At 41.6% G+C, this 19,695-nt stretch overlaps 2 protein-coding genes across 9 annotated transcripts; one reads left to right on the top strand and one right to left on the bottom strand.

The window, feature by feature from the left end:
• Positions 1 to 1,370: 1,370 nt before the first annotated feature.
• On the bottom strand, positions 1,371 to 5,079 carry psma8 (proteasome 20S subunit alpha 8). Its single transcript, XM_035170148.2, has 7 exons — positions 4,864 to 5,079; positions 3,883 to 4,009; positions 3,040 to 3,164; positions 2,767 to 2,889; positions 2,557 to 2,676; positions 1,924 to 1,986; positions 1,371 to 1,839 (listed from the first exon to the last, which is right to left on the bottom strand). Exons 1-7 carry the CDS (start codon positions 4,963 to 4,965, stop codon positions 1,744 to 1,746), a joined length of 756 nt encoding a protein of 251 aa, XP_035026039.1. The 5' UTR covers positions 4,966 to 5,079; the 3' UTR covers positions 1,371 to 1,743.
• A 584-nt stretch (positions 5,080 to 5,663) lies between these two features.
• Positions 5,664 to 18,303, top strand: ss18 (SS18 subunit of BAF chromatin remodeling complex). 8 transcript variants are annotated; one of them, XR_004697823.1, is made up of 12 exons: positions 5,676 to 5,849; positions 6,368 to 6,444; positions 6,536 to 6,620; positions 7,598 to 7,754; positions 9,668 to 9,892; positions 10,200 to 10,229; positions 10,931 to 11,101; positions 11,425 to 11,502; positions 12,866 to 12,988; positions 15,431 to 15,561; positions 15,678 to 16,070; positions 16,785 to 16,871. XR_004697823.1 is itself a non-coding variant. In XM_035170143.1 (12 exons), the coding sequence occupies exons 1-11, from the start codon at positions 5,781 to 5,783 to the stop codon at positions 16,023 to 16,025; spliced, it is 1,164 nt and encodes a 387-aa protein (XP_035026034.1). In that variant the 5' UTR covers positions 5,676 to 5,780; the 3' UTR covers positions 16,026 to 16,070; positions 16,785 to 16,922. The 8 variants fall into 8 exon arrangements, 7 of the variants coding, with proteins under 7 accessions (XP_035026037.1, XP_035026034.1, XP_035026033.1 ...); XM_035170143.1 differs by having other exon boundaries at positions 16,008 to 16,070; positions 16,785 to 16,922; XM_035170146.2 differs by lacking the exon at positions 15,678 to 16,070 and having other exon boundaries at positions 5,664 to 5,711; positions 16,785 to 18,303.
• Positions 18,304 to 19,695: the final 1,392 nt, after the last annotated feature.

Below are 19,695 nucleotides of genomic sequence, written 5' to 3'. Positions count from 1 at the left end.
GCACTCAGTCGACAGCCCGCAGCAGTGTGCATTCTTGCTTGGAGAGTACATGTCCTCGGGCCTCGTTCCTCCGTTGATGACCTCTGGTGAAGCCATTATTTTGTGCATTAATGATGAGCAGCAGCCAGTGATGAGAGAGATGGACTTTGTCCTGAGGCACAGAAGCGCTGATTATGGGCAACAACAATGCCAAAAAAAAAGGAGAGGAAATAAATAAATAAAAGAAAGAAAGAAAAAGAAAACTCTTCCCACAAGCAGTTCAAACGCCTGGGAGTCTTAGCGGCAACGCAGAATAAGCTGCTCTTGCTCCGTATTGACAAGATGGATCAGATAACCTCGGTAGCTGCAGGATTACTGAGACCAAACTTTAAGAAAGGTTACCTTTAGATGTTTTGTCATCCAGAGGGTTTAACACCTCTGCACAAACGAAGGGACAGTGACAACATTTTCATCTCGTCAGATTCTGATCTGAAATACGTGGGTGGCAATTAGTTCATGGTTGAATGGGCTGATGGTGAGTCATGCAAACCGCACTTTTTTCTTTGTGCTGCCCTCCTAGGATTCCATGACGTCATGTATGGGAAATAATATTAAGAGGCTTAATTGATCCTCTGACATCAGCCCAAACACCAACATATAAGACTCACAAACAAGACAAATTGCAGACAAAGTGCAATTGCTCTAGTCAAGGCAGCCAGGGCACCCACTCAGGAAATCCTGGCTTGGGGAGATGACTCTAAATGAAGGACTTTACCATTCACCATTATGTCTTTGGTGAGAGTCAGAGGGAACCCTGGGGCTCTTCAGCACAGCACGGCACAACTTTTCAAAGGGCTCCAGATTAAAGTCACTGAAAGTTCCCACTGGGGTCTGAGGCCAGGATCCCATTAAGCAGCCCTACCACACCGCCGGCCATAATTGTGTCGTTGAGAATTCAGAGCAGTGGTTGCTTGATAAGCGAATTTAGGGTGAAATAAAAAAGGGAGAGGCAAAAAAGGGGTCTCGTTGGGCCACCATTAGACACTTCATTCACTCATTGCTAATTTGTTTTAAATGACTGAGGGAGAGGTGAGCTCTTTATAAAGCAACCTGAGCTACCTTTCTCCTCCATTTATAGGCCGGTGCCACGGAATGCTGATAAATGAAAAACATTGCCGTTTATAGCCACACACCACACTGCCGCTGGTGGCGTTTTAAACTGTAGTTATCTTTATCGCAGTACTTGCTTTGCAGTAGGATAATCAATAAGTCCCTCTACTCTCATTTTGAAGAAACCGGTCAGTGCACCTCAAGTAATGACAATTATTACTCAAGTCTTGTGAGTAGACACCCTCTTGTAACTACTTTTATAAATAACTAAAACAACAAGCTACAAACAAGTCGGCTTTTATTGAGAATCAAGTTTTGTTATGGTTCTGAATGTTACAAATGGTTTATTTCTACATTTGCGATTCATCACCATCCCAGCTGTTTGGTGAATGATATAAAAGCCTCCATTAAGTGTAGTTTAAAGATGTAAACCCTAACTTGAGATCAGGGAATGTGCTTCTACACATCAGTCAACTCACTTGCTGGAAGTATAGGAACTACTGATTCTTTGCAACTGGTGGAGATCTCAAGTTATGATTCAACACTTTATACCGAAAGCAATAAGAGTAAAGCCTCTGAAAACATACAGATATTTGCAACCCAAATATACTATTGTCATCCAAGTGCAACAAAGAAAAAGTTAAGTTAACTGCTTCAGGTGGATTTTTTCTGCTTCTTCTTCTCTGCCTCTTCCTCCTTCTCCTTCTCAATCTCTGCCACCAGGGTCTCAATTTCCTTGGATTCCAAAATCTGCAAACAGAGAAAATGTGTTAATATAATGATAAAAAACAAGGTAGTAAAGAAAATAGAAAGATACAATTTGCAACAACTTACCTTCAGTGGCTGATTCCGTCTGATGATAGCAAGTTCAATATTCTTTCCTCCTGACTGGACAACCTAGAGACACAGTTTTGAGGGTATTTAGTGCAATTGAACACAGCAAATTCAGTCCTTGACTTCTGTGAGTATTTCCACTATAATATCTATCGTAATAATGCCCCTTTATTTAATTTTGAAATCAATTAATTAGCATCACATTATACAAAGTATCACAGACTGTAATATTACACGTACAAGGCAAAACATTTATTGAAAAGCAGCATTTATTTGATTTGCTTCATAACAAAACTAAAACTAAACGGCAGGTTTTGCTAAACACAACAAAGTTTTACATTGTAAACGATTACTGCAGATCATTTGATGGTTCACACCTGACTGTCACTCTTTGACAAATTCCGGCCTGCATTAAATTCATGCTGTGGTAGACTTTATTACATCTGAAGTGACAATATCTAAAGCACAGTCATTTTTGTGACTCATGAAAAATGCCTTTGAATCAAGTATTTGTATGGAAGTAGGGTAATCCTACTGTAAAACAGCTTAGTAATTATTCAGTATCAGCATATGTAGTTAATGGCAATTGTGCAAATTAAAATATGACAATGCAGAGACTCAATTTGAACTTACCTCCAGCAAAGCTTTGATTGCCAACTTGATCGTCTCATTGTCCCCAGCAATGGCTTCATCTGTATAATTCTTCTCCAAGAACTCCCTCACAGTTTTTGCGCTACGGCCAATTGCGTTTGCCTGATATTTCGAGAAAAAAACAAAACAATAATTAATCTGTTTTATACCGACTATTGTCCAGGTGTAACATGACAAAGCAAATTCACTGACCTTCCAGGCATGGTAGGTTCCGGATGGGTCTGTCTGATACAGCCGGGGAGTTCCATCGTCGTCAAAGCCAACAATTAACGCAGAGATGCCAAATGGCCTGCGGCCATTGCTTTGAGTGTAGCGCTACAAATATGACCAATAAACAGACTCATGTTACAAGTCATTCTTAACAAAGCAGAAAGTAATGTTTGCCCTGAATGAAAGCAGACTCCTACCTCTGCATTATGGTAAATCAATAGTAAACAACACATTGATGTTAAGTAAGCCAAATACCTGTTTCAGTGTGGCTATGTAGCGTGTGATGTATTCCACTGTGACTGGGTCCTCAACAGTTAGCCTGTGGCTCTGGCACTCAACCCGAGCTCTGTTTATCACAATACGGGCATCTGCTGTCAGACCTTAAAATATTGAAAGAGAATAAATAGCTATAGAGCATACAAAGAAAATGCAACAGGAAAGACAAAAAGGGTCCTTGAATAGGGCAACAGTGACAACTGGTCTTTGGAGTCCTCTGTCACATCAAACTGAGCTGTGACGACTAAATACTAGGTGTGGTCTACTTTGTGATGTTGCATAAGCTGTTCTCAGACATGACCTACGGGTAAAATCTGGAAAATTGGCTACAGAGGTTACCCAGAGTTTGCCTTTCACACATGCACAACACAGCGGGAGGTTCTCTGCACGACAGCATCAAATCCTCCGATTATTCAGGCTGGATGTGGAGCAGCCGGGTGCATCAGGCAGAGGCAGGATGTGACGTATTAACTCTTCTGCCAGGATCACGTTTATAGCATGTTTACAGCACCCGGACACCGTCGTCAGCTCTTATCACCACAAACTCTATTGTCATCTTCTTCTGTGTCTTCTAAGTGTATGACAGTGGTGTTCACTGCTGTGTTCACACATTGACTACTCCTGGATTTCTAGGGACTTTATACTAGGAGGCAAGGCAGATAAAGTCCGTAGAAACTTTTGAGCGTCTCACTGAGATTTTTGCGTTCACACATGCACCTCCTCCGGAGACCACACGGAGGAACTGCGGAGTCCAGTGCATGTCTGAAAGCAGCTATAATGAAAGTATTATTCAGTTATTAAAAACGGATTGTGTCGAGGTACCTGCAAAGGCCATGCAGACATGCTCATCCAGGGCGCATATCTTGCGGACAGTCCTTTCTTCCTGCAACTTTGCCACAGATTTCTTCTCAACGCCGAGGACAACAATGTCTTTACCTCTGATTCCCACCTGCAGAGAAAGAAAAGAATCAAGATTAACCACAGAATAGTTCAATCCAACAGGCAGAGATCATAAAGTAGTGAACAGCAAATACTGAGAATTTCAAATCAACTGACTTTATAGAGACTGAAACCTTGTTTCTATGAGGTCGTCCCATGATTACTAGAACCTTAGTGATTCCTTTCAGTTTATCAGTCATGTATAACAGTAGTAGGACCAAGATGTTTACACCTTAAATCTGCTGTGAAGAGATAAGTACTCCTGTCAATGGACGTGAATGTAATATCTGATTTTATTCTTCCTGTTAAAATGACTAAGATATACAACTACAGAGATTATTTGTATGCGAGTTAGCTGCAACTTCAGTGACGATAACAGACCTATCATTGACTTTAATGCAGCATAGCATCTACTGAGCATCACATTAGCTAATATTGGAAACAAGATTCCGTCACATTTTAAAATGTTTGTACTGTTGAGAATGTGTAGAATGTTGTCAACAGTTAACACATGTTAATGCACCTTCGCTGACCGAGTTAAACAGTAACATCGTTTGTGGCGTTAGTTGACACTGTATTGAAACTGAAACTGTTGTGAGAGTGACACAGCGACAAAATGCTCGCTAATGGCAACTTGCTCTTTATTTCCACAAGCTGCTAAATGTTTTAAACATTTCACGTGAAAGTAATAGACTGGCACTACAGTTAGATTTATATATGTTTTAAATCAGAACACTTGAGTGTAACACATTGTCAGAAATAAAGAAACTAGCTTAACACACGAGTGCCTGCTACTAGCTAGCTGGGCTGGTAAGCTAACAACCGCTTGCTAACGTTAGCATTAGTTTCATTTTAAGGACTTACCGCAGTGGAGCCCTTTTTTACGGCTTCTTGTGCGTACTCCACCTGGAAGAGATGGCCGTCGGGAGAAAAGACGGTGATAGCTCTGTCGTATCGTGCCGCCATTGCACCGCAAGACACGTACAATCAAACGAGAAGAGGGAGACTGAGACAAAAATGATTCAGCTAGTTAGCAACAAGCCGCTCAGTGTGAAGCAGTGTGCCGGAAACTGCGCATGCGCGAGACCTCTGAACTCGGGCGATACCAAGAAACCAGACGAAAGTTGTTAAATCTCTGTGGGTTGTTATATCTTAAATTGCGTCAGTGCTCTACGAGATAAATACTTCTTTTAAAGATTCTAAAGAAAAATACAAAAAAAGCTTTCCAATTAATATTAAAACACTGGTTTAGTTTTTTTTTAACCTGGTTTATTAAGTGAGATGTTGGCTTTTACACACGTTAAATCTGGAGTAGTGAATATTCATATCTACTAGTATTTCCTTGAAGTTGATGCCATGATATTAATATCTTTTAGAAATAAATATCAAATATTTAAAATCTCTGTTTCCCCTTTTTTTGTCGAGCGGTCCATTTCCCGTGGCATTTCGAACGAGAGCTAGACTGTTCCACTATATGAAAAAGGGGGGGCTTACAATAAAATGTGGTTAAAGTAATGACCTTTAAATCATATTTACGAATATTCATAGTAATATTAGGATTTTTAAAATGTGTGCATTAATCCCGTTTATTCCTGTGTCGTAAAAATATACAATACCCTTATATTACATTTTCAAATGCGCTGTATCCCCCCTCAAATTGGACCCCTGCATTATGAAATCGCATCCCATTCACCCCAGTCTGAGTTCTCCAGGTTTGTTAAGTGTGTTAGCTTCTTCACACTTTCATGCTCTAGGTAACGTCGCTTCTTTACGATATCACCATGTCGGTGGCGTTCGCACCTCACAGGCAGCGCGGGAAAGGCGACATTACACCCGCGGGAATTCAAAAGGTAATTCATCTTTTTTTTTTTTTTAGCGCGTCGCAGAATGGAGGCTACGCTACGCCGCTAGCCGCGGAGCTAACGCACGTAGCAGTGGCCCAATCCCAGTCCGACCGGGAAACAGCTCGGGGGGGGAAAAAATGTTGCAGGGGTCAAAGCGCGGTGAATATGAAACCTCTCCGGAGTCAGGGCGCCATGTGCGCACGCTGCGGCGCCTGTCGGTTCACCGGAGCGGCGCGTACATGCTCTTCAAAATGAACGGCAGGCCTGCGGTTTTGTTAGCCGGGCACAGCTAAGCTAGCAAGACGCGTCTTTTGTTAGCCAGAAATGCACACTCATATTTAACAAAAAAAACGCCCCCCTCCTCATCCTCCTCCTCCTCCTCCCTCTCCATCACCCCGTTGTTACCCAACTACAGCAGAATAACCATCACCAACAAAAGGACTTTGTATACTAATTTATTCAGTGTGGGTAATTTCACTTCATGTCACAAACGTGAGATAAACCTTCTGCATTTACTGTCGCAGCTACTCGACGAAAACAACCATCTGATCCAGTGTATAATGGACTTCCAGAGTAAAGGCAAAACAGCAGAGTGTTCACAGTAAGTTGTCTCCCTCACGTCACTGTAGCTGTACGCTCACATGGACACAAGTCATGGATGTATATTGATGCTTCTCAATCTCCTCCTCCAGGTATCAACAGATGCTGCACAGAAATCTAGTGTACCTCGCCACGATAGCAGACTCCAATCAAAACATGCAGTCTCTCCTCCCCGCTGTGAGTATTGGTCCATGCTGATTGTTTCCAGTGAGTGAAGAGTAAAGTTTAACACCAGAGGGACCTCTCTGCCTCATGGGGTGGTTAAGGTTGAGATCATGTACAACACATCTCACTTAAGTCTTAATTCAATTGCATGTTACTTATTACTTACTGATGCCCAGTTTGACTCTTGCTGCTGTAACATTGCACATTTCCCCATTGTGGGACTAATAAAGGATTATCTTAAAAAATAAGGATGTTGAGCGTTACATGAATTAATAAACTCTTATTTTGGTCACTCTGCTGAAAAGCCTTACGTGCTTTATTTTAGGTGTATATTTTCCAACAAGTTTTACAAATAATGATTTAATATCAAATGCTGTGTATAATAAAAAAAAAATCTTAGTTCATCCAGAAATTTTAGTAAATTCCATCAGTTTTTAACATTAAGATAAGGTTTTCTTGTCATAGCTTTAAGGAAAATGGTCAGTCCAAACTTTATGTTGCCTGATCAAGACTAAAGGCTACAAGTCTTAGTGTCTCAGCCTTTTCTCTTTGAAGCCCCACAGCCCTATGGGAAGTATCACCACCTCACATTAACCTGCAACAGCCCAGATTGGAGTAACTGTTACTTGGGGAATAATGCTATGTGTTCAGCTTTTTAAGTATTTGTGTTCCTTGACTCTTAAAGGCATTCTATTAAAAACACATTTGTAGTTATTAATGACTTAAATGAGCATACTTTATTCAGTAAGTGTGTGACTTTTCATTGTACCACATGTCTATCTGTAGCCCTCATTTACACATGCTGAATCTTTCTAAATGGTTGTTCTCCTTGTTGATGAGGCTACATTACAACTGTACTGAATTAAATAGTTTTGTACAGAGATTTTGGCTTTTAACTGCCTTTTTTTAAGTTCTCCTCTGAGTGACAGGCTAAGATGTGTTTATAGCTGGCTGATGTGTGTTTTTGTGTCTGTGTATTGCGCTTGCAGCCACCCACTCAAAACATGCCCATGGGCCCTGGTGGGATGAACCAAAGTGGACCTCCCCCTCAGCCTCCTCACGGTCACACAATGCCCTCTGAGGGTATGGTCAGCGGTGGCCCTCCAGCCCCACACATGCAGAGCCAGATGAATGGACAGATGCCTGGTAAGTAACCAACCCCCCCCCCACACCCAACAAACTTCCCTCCCTCCTCTGTCTTTCTTTTCTCTCCCCTTCTTCTCCCTCAGTGCCTGTCTCACTTGGGTTGCCTAGCAACACCACAGAAATGTGAGGGAGGTTGCTTTGCTGAAGGATGATGTCACCCATTTGCCAGCTCTGGTGGTCTTAGACTTGTGTTCCATTTGAATATGCTCTCTGCTTTAGTGACATTGTTTATTTTAATGTTTGCTGTGTTTAGATTTGTTTGCAAATGTAATATTAAAAAATGTCCTTTATGTTGTTTTTCCAATGGCATTAACTTTTCCTTCGGATGTACCACACTGCCATTCTATGTTTCAGATTTTAACCTCACAACAGACTTGTAGCCAAAATGTCAAAGAAATGTAATCAAGGCTTGATATTCGATTATTAATTTTAGTATTACCCGTACACTGTGCCAAGTTGGAGTGTTATATGGCGCTATATCATAAAAACTTTGACAACCAAAGATTTAGTTGTTGTTGTGGATAGATCATCTTTTTTGATGAAAACCCAAACTGGTCCACAGTGCTGCTATTACCACAACATCATTATAATTATATGTACTTAGGGAGATAAGGAAAAAAATCTTATTACAATATTTTTTTCATAATCAGTCTATCGTTATATATCGCGATATATATATATCCAATCAGCGCCGCTGCACTCGGGTGCATTACTCATGAACATGTTCATATTTTTGGTGAACGCTGAACTGAATGAATCAGTTTATGACAAGAGGGTGTTAGATGTACAGACGCATTAACTACTGCTGAAGCCAGTTTGTCTGAGACTGGAACAGAGTAGGAGTTTAGACACAGGCCCCGGGGCCCCGCCCCTACTTACTCTCACTTTGAACTAGTTCTTTTTAAGTGTGAACTGGCACAACACTGGTGCAGGTCAACAAGTGACTCTGCTCCTCTGATATTTTCTAATCACTCACACGTAGAACTGATCTCTATAAAAATCTTTATATTATGTTCCTGGATTGACGGGGCGTCACTTCTTCTGCAACAATGAAGTTAAAACACCGCGGGAAGAATTTATCTTTTGTGTGTGCTTGTCTCTGTCCCTCTTCACACACAAACCGTTAATCAAGTGGGATATTCACCATCTAGTCCTATATTCTAAAATAGTTATTAATCGATGATGTCGGATCATGACTCTGAATCGTTCCGGTCACTTTAACCCTGATGTCCTGTCTGCGCGTTACGTCTCCTGTTGTGTAGCAGGTTTAAACATGTCACATAAACTCTAGAGCAAAGAAACACAAAGTAAACGTCAGTCCTGTACATGTCCTAATAACTTGTGATCAGTGATGGTGTTTATTGCTAAATTGTAAAGTGAGCACAGGTCAGAGGGGGACTGAGGAGGAAGCAGACTCCGACAGAGACTCTGACACAGGACGACCGGACCTTTTAATGTGCGTCTGTGTGACCCTGAAGCAGTGATGGTTATAATTATTCAGGGGTTGAAAACCCGTTGAAACTATGAACGCAGTGGAAAACATGATCTGATTATGTTCAGTCACTGCATCGATGCAGAGTCGTCCACCTCTATGCAGGAACCCAAACATTAGCACGTGTGCTGCTGCCGGCTGCTCCTCCTACGCTGCTGTGTGCATCAAACTAACCTGGCCTGGCAGTAACTCTATTCCAGCCACTTGATTGGTTCGGTGCAGCGATCATTATCATTGGTTGTTCGTGTTGTCTGTCAAAACATGGATGGAATGAGTTCAATCGACATTATATCGACCATGTCTTATATTTCTATCGAGGAAAAGTTATATTGCGATAATTATCACGATATATCACCCAGTCCTATGTGTACTTAATAATGTACCTGTATTTTCATGAATCATCTCTGTTGTTGTTTTCCAGGGCCTAATCACATGCCCATGCAAGGTCCAGGTCCTAACCAGCCCCCAAACATCCCCAGTGGCTCTATGAATATGCCCCCCAGCAGTCATGGCACGATGGGTGGTTACAATCACACCGTCCCCTCCTCTCAGGGCATACCAGCTCAGAGCCAAATGAACATGACCCAGGGCCAACCCATGGCAAACTATGGTCCACGGCCAAACATGAACATGCAGCCCAATCAAGGTAATATGGCTCCGTTATTAGATTGCTCTCGGTTTTAATGATTTCCAATACCGTATCTATCTTGCTGGCGTAGCGGCACATCATCACCTGCATTTGACAAACCATATACTGCTTATACAGTATGTGTATTCAGTGTTGTAGTGTTAAATAATGTTAATTTTAGCAATTGGTTTTGATTTAGTTTGCTTTCTGATGAAAATGTGTATTAGTATAATCAAATTTTAGTCATTCTATCTTAGGACTATAGCTTTCGCTATCTTTGTGTACAGTTACCATGGTTACAGGTGTCTCTTTTGTTTCTCTGTAGTAATACAGACTGACTCCCCCAGTAAATCCAGTAAGCATTTCCAAACTGTGTTTGTTTGAACACAGCATCTCTCTCTAATCCAGTACAGTTGTTCCTGCTAACGTAGTGAATCCAACTGTTGATTCACTCAGCTGTTCAGTTAAACTCAGAGATTTTATATTATTGCATCAATACTGTGATCTTTGTTTAGCAAACAGCTAGGTGGTCATTTAGGATGGACCGTATGACTGCTAGCACTAAATGTTACCTCCACATCTACAGCACGTGATATTCATGATTACATATTGGCTTACCTTTTTATGAATGTTAGTGTGTCGCCTGCAAGTTTTTAAGTTTATTTTGTTGTTCCTTCTTGTCTTATTTTAGTGAATTGTGGATCAATTAATCCATAAATCAGTTTCTTATCAGGTAGCAGTACTGACAAACATGCATTTCTACAAGGTTTTAAATCATCAGGAGATTTAGCATTTGCTCTCGCAGTTGCTTGCACATTGTTGAATAAGACTTTGCATTGAAACATGTCCATTGTCTTAACATTATTGTTTCTATGTGTTGATGAAAAATATAATGTGTCTTGTAATACTTGCAAGTTACTTTTATTTTTTACTTTGAGTCACTTTTCATTGTGAAGAAAATGTTTTAAACAGATATTTTCCTTTACAGTTTTTATTAATGAAAATTACCAGTCTATTGTACAGTGTGAGAGTAATCTCTTTTTGGGTATACTTCAGGCCCCATGATGCACCAGCAGCCTCCAGCCCAGCAGTATAACATGCCTCCTGGTGGTGGCGGACAGCACTACCAAGGACAACAGAACCCTATGGGCATGATGGGTCAAGTCAACCAGGGGAACCATGTCATGGGGCAGAGGCCAATGCCGCCCTACAGACCTCCTCAGCAAGGTATACCCCTCAGCGTGTGTCTGTCAAGTGTGCAAGTTGTGAGTGTTGGTTTTTCCTTCTCCCTAACCCTCCCTTCTGAATTTCTTACTATTGTTCCTCTCAATTTCCTTTATTTCCACTTCTGTAGCCCACAGACATCTTGATGACTAAAGATGTAATCTAAAGCCTCCAATAAAAAAAAAAAAAAGTAGTCGAGTGACCAAAGGACAGCTTTCTAGCGAGAACTAGCAGCAAGGAATCCATCCTCTCTGCTCCTCCCCCCACAAAACCGATCCAACAACACCTTGAATCTACTTGTGTGTATGTTGTGTATGTGTATGTAGGACCCCCTCAGCAGTACCCAGGGCAGGAAGACTACTATGGGGACCAGTACAGTCACGCAGGACAGGGAGCCTCAGAAGGTAGGAGAACCCTCCGGTCACTTGGAGAAAACCAACAAAAAAAAAGAAAATGAACCCAGGAGTTGTGTTAATACACAATGATGTAAAGAGACTGCGACGGATGCAAAGCTTCAGTTTCTTCATTATTTTCTGGGGGAATCAAAGTGACTCTTGGCTCTAACAAAGACAAAAATGTGTTACCTGATTTTGAGTTTAACATCCTCGTGCCAGAATGCACCGTCGTCCAAAAGGTGCTGCTGCAGGCCGACGTCAAGGTAGCACCCTGTCTTGTAATGACATCCCCCAGTCGTGGCTGGTGCTCTACCTGTGGCTTTACCTGAGAAAAGTCAGGGAGTCGTGTGAGTCTTCATCGTCAAAACTGCACCAAAGACGATTAAGATTAAGATGCTCACCCTTCAGATCGCCACATGTGATGCCTTTACAACTAGTTGTTTGGAGTAGTAGGTAATTAGAGAGTTCATTAACTACATGAAGCTGACTGCCATTATTTGTAAATACAGATTTTATTCACACACAAAAATTAGTAATTCATATGATTTGCAGAAGAGCAGCACTACTGACTAACAAATCTCCCAAACTTTTTTTCCCAGAAATATGCTACCGCTGCATTTTTCTCTAATGGTTGACATTCAGCCAATTTTCACTCTTGGTGTGAAATTAAGATTCATATTAAACAACTCCTTTTTTCTTTCTTTGTCCAATTAACATTTACCTTATGTTTGTTTTTTTCCTTTACTTACCACACTATTTCCCTTTTGACCTTTTTTAAACACCAATGTGTCCTTTTATGTGAAATAAAGAAAATTCAACCATTTTTGTGGAAAAGTTTGCGGTACTGCTTTCTTTTGTTGCAATGGTTTTGCAGATACACATACCTGTACCTGTACATACATAATATGATGGATCCAGTACTCAACATGTATAAACCTGGTTTGGCGTTTCACTCCTTTCACTCTCGAGGCTCTTTCCCTGTTCCCTGCAGGTACAAACGCACTCGTCTCACCTACATGCGTCACACACACTTGCCCTGGAGAGTGGTCGAAATGGCTGGGCGGTGTGTGTGTGAGATGTATGCACGTGATCTTTTTCTTTGAGTGGGAGAGAGCCATGGGTGACGGGAGCGAAACACCAAAGCGAGTCTAATGCCGTCAGCTTAAATAAATCTGTCACAATTTGTATTCGTTGTTCGCTTTTTAGTCGTTTATTTACTACTTTCCATTAGAACAAGCCACAATACATTTGAGTATATTGGAGACATCACCTGCCCCTAGAAAAAAAAAAAATCTTCATTCAGAATGTACCTGTGGGATTTGCTGTTGTGCTGTTGACATGTTGCTCACAATGCCCGTGTCGCCCCCTGAAGGTAATGCCCAGTATGGCCAACAACAGGAAGCATACCAGCAAGGCCCTCCCCAGCAGCAGGGCTACCCTCCTCAGCAGCAGTACCCAGGTCAGCAGGGCTACCCACCACAGCAGCAGGCTTACGGTGAGTTACCAAATCAAACTGGGCCACATATTAGTCCTGTAGGAGACATCATTTGCTCTCCTGGATCATCTTTTTAACTGGTGAACAATAATTCCTCCTCAGTGAGTTGGTGGCTACTGCCGCTCGTAAATGTAACTTTGCCAAATGCATGTCAAGACATCATTAAGGTGTTCTTTTAACTCCCTGCTCTTGGTGAACGGTTTGGGGATTGCAGCTTTATGGAAGAGTAATTTAATCAGTAGCGACTGGCACCACATCAGCATTTCTCTTGCTGATTTAGTTTGATATGAGACACTGTTCTGAGGTAGTGGGGAAGGATCTCTGGATGATGGGCACAGAAACTGGGCAAAGTGTTTCACCTGCCAACCAAACCTTTTAGAGGATTGGAACTTTTTAATGGCTTAGCACAAGTGAAGTCTTCGCAACTTATGAAAGAAAAGGCAAGCTAAAATTTTAAGTTAACACTGTCTGAAGTTAGGTTAAGAATTAAAATTTACGTTGTTACTGTAATAGTACATTTTTATTTGCTTAAGAGTCAAATCAGCTGCAGCAGAGACTATATATATATATATATATATATATATATTAAAAACACCACTTTCTGCTGTTTTTAATATTTCATATTGCGACAGCACCTTTTCGGAGGCTGATTGGACTGTTACATTTAACAATATTTGAAAATTATAAAAGTGTACAAGACTCTCAGAGAAACTTTCAGACAGATTTCTGCAACAAATATTTGACAGTTATCTCGCTGTACAGAGGAGAGCGCCACTAACTACTCTGTTGCCTAGCAACGCAGGGCCTTGTCTGTTTGTTGGCTGCTGCCGTGGAGTTAATGTTGATTTTATATATCTCCACCTTTTCTGCTGTTAATTCTATGAGAAGTGGCGGGCTGTTTGTCTTATGTAGGTAATGTTGCATAAAATCTATGCCTGCAGTAGCGTCCATAGACTTTTAATTATCAATTATTAGTTGTATGCACAGGTTGCAAAGGGCCTGAATTGAATTTAGTGGTTTCTTTCGGTGCAGCTCTCACCTGGGAATGACGTATAAGCATCAAATTTTCAAGATACTTTTTTAATTGAGTGGTTTTTTTTTTTTAACACAATCTACATCCATATGAGTACAAATTTCTTTTGAGTAAAGTTGTCCAATCCCTTGTCCAGTCCCATTCTTGGCGTTGAGAGTAAATCACAATTAATTAAGTCTAGAAAGTCTACAGTTTGAGTGCAATACTCGCAGCTCTCAAGGCTTTTTCTATTCCCCTCATCCTATTTTTTACTGGAACTTTCCATCGCTCTCCCACTGTCTGAACCAGAGCTCATGTCAGTAATGAGGTAGCAGAGAGGCAGCGGCTGTGAGGTGAGTTCCATCTGGCAAACACAAATGCTTTCTCCTGCAGGTCCCCACAAGCTCATGCTCCACAGTATAAGTTATTATGGGCACATAACAATGCAGCGTGGGCCTCATTTGACTCCAGCCCTGTCAGGCTTTGCCCACTTTTTAACAGTGTCGGCAGAGATAACTACAGTTTATGGAGGCTGATGAAAAGATTTTTTTCTTTTTTAAAGAAGCCTGCTCCTCTAATGAAAACCAACAGGATCTCCTTGATGTCTCCTCGCATTACGGAACCGCCGCCTGACTCTCCAACCTGACTCACTCATTCATTACTGAGTCAGGCGTTGTTAAGAGGCACCTTAAACCAATGGGTCAGACATCCGCCATCTATCAGCTATTTTTATTTTAGCCGATTAGTGATAGAAGAATAACAGGGATTCCCCATAGTTCCCAGAGTAAATGGACATGATTAATGAGCAAAACTTTGATCATTATCAAGCTGGGTTCTTGCGTGTACACAAGAATAATTCTTCTGCTCAAGTGAAAAATAGTTTTATGACTTGATGCAAACTAGAGTGTGGATACCTGACCCGAACCTATCGTAACCCATTGGTCCAGCACAGGTTCAGACAAAAATTATGAAATCATATCTATTTTTTACTGCACATGTCTTTAATTGGGGGGGAAAACAAGTAATAACGATGCATGTCAGGGACTGGGTAACACAAACATTGCGTTTTGGTCGGGTTCCGGAGTACACAAAATACAGAATGCCTGCCGGGGTCAGGTCAGTTTGCTCTCGAACAGGTTCTGACAGAAAAGTGCAGCATGAACTCCACTCTAATACAAACCTTCTATACTCTCACTGGAACTGATCATTTCAGTGGCTCTAAGGTCCAAAGGAAGCTTTTTGGGGTTTACATTATCAAATTTTTAGACAAACGTTCCTGCATTCTGAAGAAAATTCCCAGTGTGAACAGAACTCATGTGCACATGAGGACATATTAGAAGTATCTTGGTGTAGTTTTTATTGCCTGTCTAATTTTACTCAAAGCTATACACTTTCATAATTTAACACTAAGTTCTGCCTTTTTGTCGCAGGTCCCTCCCAAAGTGCCCCCGGGCAGTATCCCAACTATCCTCAGGGGCAGGGGCAGCAGTATGGAACCTATCGCCCTCCTCAACCTGGACCCCCACAGGGCCAGCAGCAGCGCCCTTACGGTTATGACCAAGTGAGTACACCCACAATACTGGACAGTCACAGAGACTCGTCTACACATCGGTCTTAGTTTGTCCCTTTCATGATGTTTATTGCCAGAATAAGTTGTATATGTTGTGTAATTCTCAGTGAGACATCAACGTGAGTGGAGTTAGAAGGTAAACATTTAAAGGTAGTATGTTGTGCATGCTGTCATCAAATTGGGGGGTAATTTCTGTTCTTCCCGTCAAGAGTATGTGTTACTAGAGGGTGTATGTGTCACTTGTTAACCTGAGTCATATCCTGGCTAATGTGGTATGCCATACCAGTGAAATATGAGGGCTGTAAGAGGATTCTTCCTTAAACGTGATGCAGACTGCTCTAGTGTTTAAGAGGAGACCTATTTGTTGCCCTGTATTTCCTGTGGTCTCATGTGGGGACCACAGCTACTCTTTGATATCTTTATCTTTGAATATTCAGGGGCACATGAGGAAATAAAGACCCGGGGATTTGAACCCCTGACTAGCTCTATAAGAAGCAAAGGTAATGGTTGCTGTGAAGACCTCAATGTCCAATCTAGACGTTTGACCACCTAGCCTTAATTTTCATTTGTTATGTTTCCTCTGTCTATTTTGTCTCTATCCTTCTTCCATCTTTCTCTTTTTTTTCTCGAAGTTTTATTTTTTTCTATCTTTATTTTATTTTTCTCCTTTTTGATTTGTTATTAACCAGGGGTCGAATTTAAGTCATGAGGTCCAGAAACACAGCATGCTTTATTATCTGCAGTGAGACGGCCAAAGCTTAGCTGCTTTGACTGTCTCTTTACAACACTGGTTTTAATGACTTTGCTCTTGATAAAACTTTCAAATGATTGATGTTATGTATATGAAAATGTCAAAGTTTGTTTCCAAATTTGTTCCCTATGTATTTGCCATTAATTCCAAACACATACCTCGACCCCTGTTTAGAAATGCATTCAATACTACATGAACCTGTCTCACGTGAAGTTAGTATCCTCTATTTACTGAGGAAAATTGTCCTCCGCCAAACTGCAGCTGAAACCTGAGGTAACAAGTTACAATATAGAGCACACAAGTTGAGGCCATACTGCCACCTGCTGGTCAACACCAGCAAATGCACCATAAATCATGGTTTGCAGTATATGTTTTTTTGCACCCCATTGAGATTTGTGACTAGAAGTGTTTACTTTGTGCTTTTACTTTGAGTAACATGTGTCTGTCACATTTCTCTCCACAGGGCCAGTACGGAAATTACCAGCAATGAGAGAAGGTCACAGCAACCCCCACAGCTCTGCTCTAATCTCTGTCTGAGCTTTGACCTCCGGTCAACCGCTCAGCAGACTTTAAAGATTGTTGCAGCTCACTGAGATTCTCTCAGACACGAACATGCAACACTCAAAAACACAAGAAACGTTTGCCCCCCCTCTTTTTAGGCTCTCATCCTTGCCTGTAAAATGTTTTCTGTTGGTCATGTACATGGACTCGATCAGTGTCAAAGTCCGTGACTCTCCCTTTGTTCCAGTATGTCTCAAAGCAGCAATGCCTTAAAAAAATGGAACTGCCTTATCCTTCAGCATTGCAGATTGTGAAACGAGCTAACAAAAATCTTTTTTTTGGGATAACAGAGATTTAAATGTACAGTTTCAATCTACTGTGGTGCATTGTTTCTCTATGGTTCAGCTCCGCGTTCATAAGAAGCAATAATGCCAGCAGTAGAGAAACGTGTGGGGGCTTAACATACGAAATAATGCACCTGACAAACTTCCCGCTAGGCCATGGTACATGTCTTGATGTATGTGATGATGTAAAAATATATTTTATGCTTTTTAGACCAAGCTAACTTTGTATAAGACATCAGAAACTAGTACTAAAGCTGTGTTGTTTATTTCATCAAATGTATGTGTCAGTGTTTTTTATGATCTTTAAAATGATGATCCCATCCAGCACATTATGTTTGTTATTCTTTTATTTCTTTGTTGTGTTGAATTGGATCTGCAAAATAAATGACATGGACACTGTAAAAGAGAATCTGTAAAAACAATGGCCAAACACCAACAGTGCACCTGGTATAAAGAAATGTTGAAAACATGTGACCGTTGCTCTATTGTTTGTTTTTTCTTGTTTGTTTTTTGATATAAATGAAATTTGGATCATTAATAGATTTTCCAAACAAATCACCTGACACAATATTGTCCAATGCTCCTCATATATGTGCACAAACAGGTGATATGTAGCAGATCTCAATGCAAAATGTAAAATAATTCTCTATGGAGCCTTTTTTCTTCTATACAAGCACCTCAGTCTTGTCCATTGACTGCAAATCGGTTTAATAAATATTTCCGACAAGTAGATTATTTTTGTTAGTTTTGACGATGCTGGAACCCCCTCCCCCCTTTTTTTGAATAAATGTCTAAGTTGATGTCATTCGAATAGTGTTGTGTGTGAATAATAAAGATTGTTACTGTCAAATATGTAACATAAGATGTGAAAATAATGTTCTGAAATGGATTCCCTAATTTCACAGTAAAGACTGGTGCAGTTTTATATCACTGGCTTGATATCTTGTTTTACGGTGCATACTTTATCGATCCCATATGTACATCGGCAGAAAGAAGAGGAATCCCACCTCCTCTGGGTATTGTTTATATATGGCTGTTTTAATATTTTCCATTCTCCATCATTCATCCAAGTGGTGGTCACATTTGTGTCATGGCAATGTATAACTGTACATTAAAATAAATTGGAAGAATCTTTAATATATTTTGACTTGTGTTATTTTTAGTGATTGACCTTTCAATCGAGATGCAGGAGAAAACCATATGTTCTGATGACAGCACAAACAGGATGTGCACTATTGGTGCCGTCAGGATGTGACAGTATGATATAATTGTTTTGTCTTCATCTGCGATCTGGTGGCGAGTGTCCGACTGATAATGACCCCGCCTGGCTCAGCAGCGTTTCTGCTTTGTCCAGATGCATCCGGAGAGGTCCAGAGCACATCTACACCCAAAATTACCCTCCGTGTCTCTCTCTCTCCCTCTCTGCTCCCCCCAGAGAGGGAGAGGGACTACCTGTCACATTGGGGGGAGTGATACAGATGGCACGCCAGATGTGTGGCCGAAGCATGTGATGGGAGAGCGGTGCTGGTGTTAAGAGGGCCACAGACTGCTGGGGCTGCCTCTGTGCCAGGGATGAGTGTTTGTGTGTGCGAGTGCAGCACACGTCCTTAAAGGAAAGATGGGAAGTGTGAACGCTTTACGATTGCACCTATGTATAAAAATGTGTTTGTGTGCATTTTGTGTGATACTGCTCAGGTTTAGTGGCATCTCCCAGTCACCCCACCATCCTGCTGCTCCACAGCTGGCCGCCCCACCCTTCCCAGCTGCCACTGGGGCTCCCCCCGGCCCCTCCGCTTGGCAGAGCCGGCGTTTTGGGCGCTCCCCCACCAGTCCTCCCTGGCAGCTGCTGCCCTCAGCTGTGCTCTCGCAGACGGTATTGGGGTCGGACAAAGTCACTCCTCCTGTGACTGTGTCTGGGGCCGTTGGGGGAGGATGAAGAGGTGGCAAGGAGACTCACCTCCTCTGTAAGATCTCCTTTAAACGCTGAATCTAAAGTGGTGAGCACAACTCTGGGAGTGAAGGCAGAGGAGGAATCCTGGTTGAGTGTAAATACATCTTGTGTCAGTTGAGAATGATTCATTTGAGTAGGTCAACATCACAAAGTGCAGACTTACAAAAACAAGCTGTCTTCGGCTGTGTAGCTCTAAATGAGTTATCAAGGCAGCTTCCAGGAGAGCGTCACTCCATGCGTGTTGTAGGAGAGTGTGGAGAAGTGGCAGCATCATTTAAGAGGATGATCATCTTTTTCAATATTTTGATAATTATAATTCAGGGCACCTTTCACAGGAGGCTCCTAAGCACGGAGGGGGAAATGACATTGTGATCATAGCTGGCAGGCAAGATGTGATCTCTCCCCCTCTCTCTCTCTCTCACTTGCTCTATCTCCCTCTCTCACTAACTCTCCCTTTCACTCTCTCATACCCACACTCTCAGTGTGACAGAAAGTCTATGGGGAGGTATAAGAGGTAGTTATGGGGGGAATGCAGCAGCCTCCACAGTTTAATTGGAGATGTGTCACACTAAATAAAT

The sequence above is a fragment of the Hippoglossus stenolepis genome, chromosome 11 (genome assembly GCF_022539355.2).
Source record: "Hippoglossus stenolepis isolate QCI-W04-F060 chromosome 11, HSTE1.2, whole genome shotgun sequence".
Classification (NCBI taxonomy): domain Eukaryota; kingdom Metazoa; phylum Chordata; class Actinopteri; order Pleuronectiformes; family Pleuronectidae; genus Hippoglossus; species Hippoglossus stenolepis.
The sequence above is the reverse complement of the archived record's forward strand: the minus strand, read 5'-3'. Positions and strand labels throughout refer to the sequence as shown.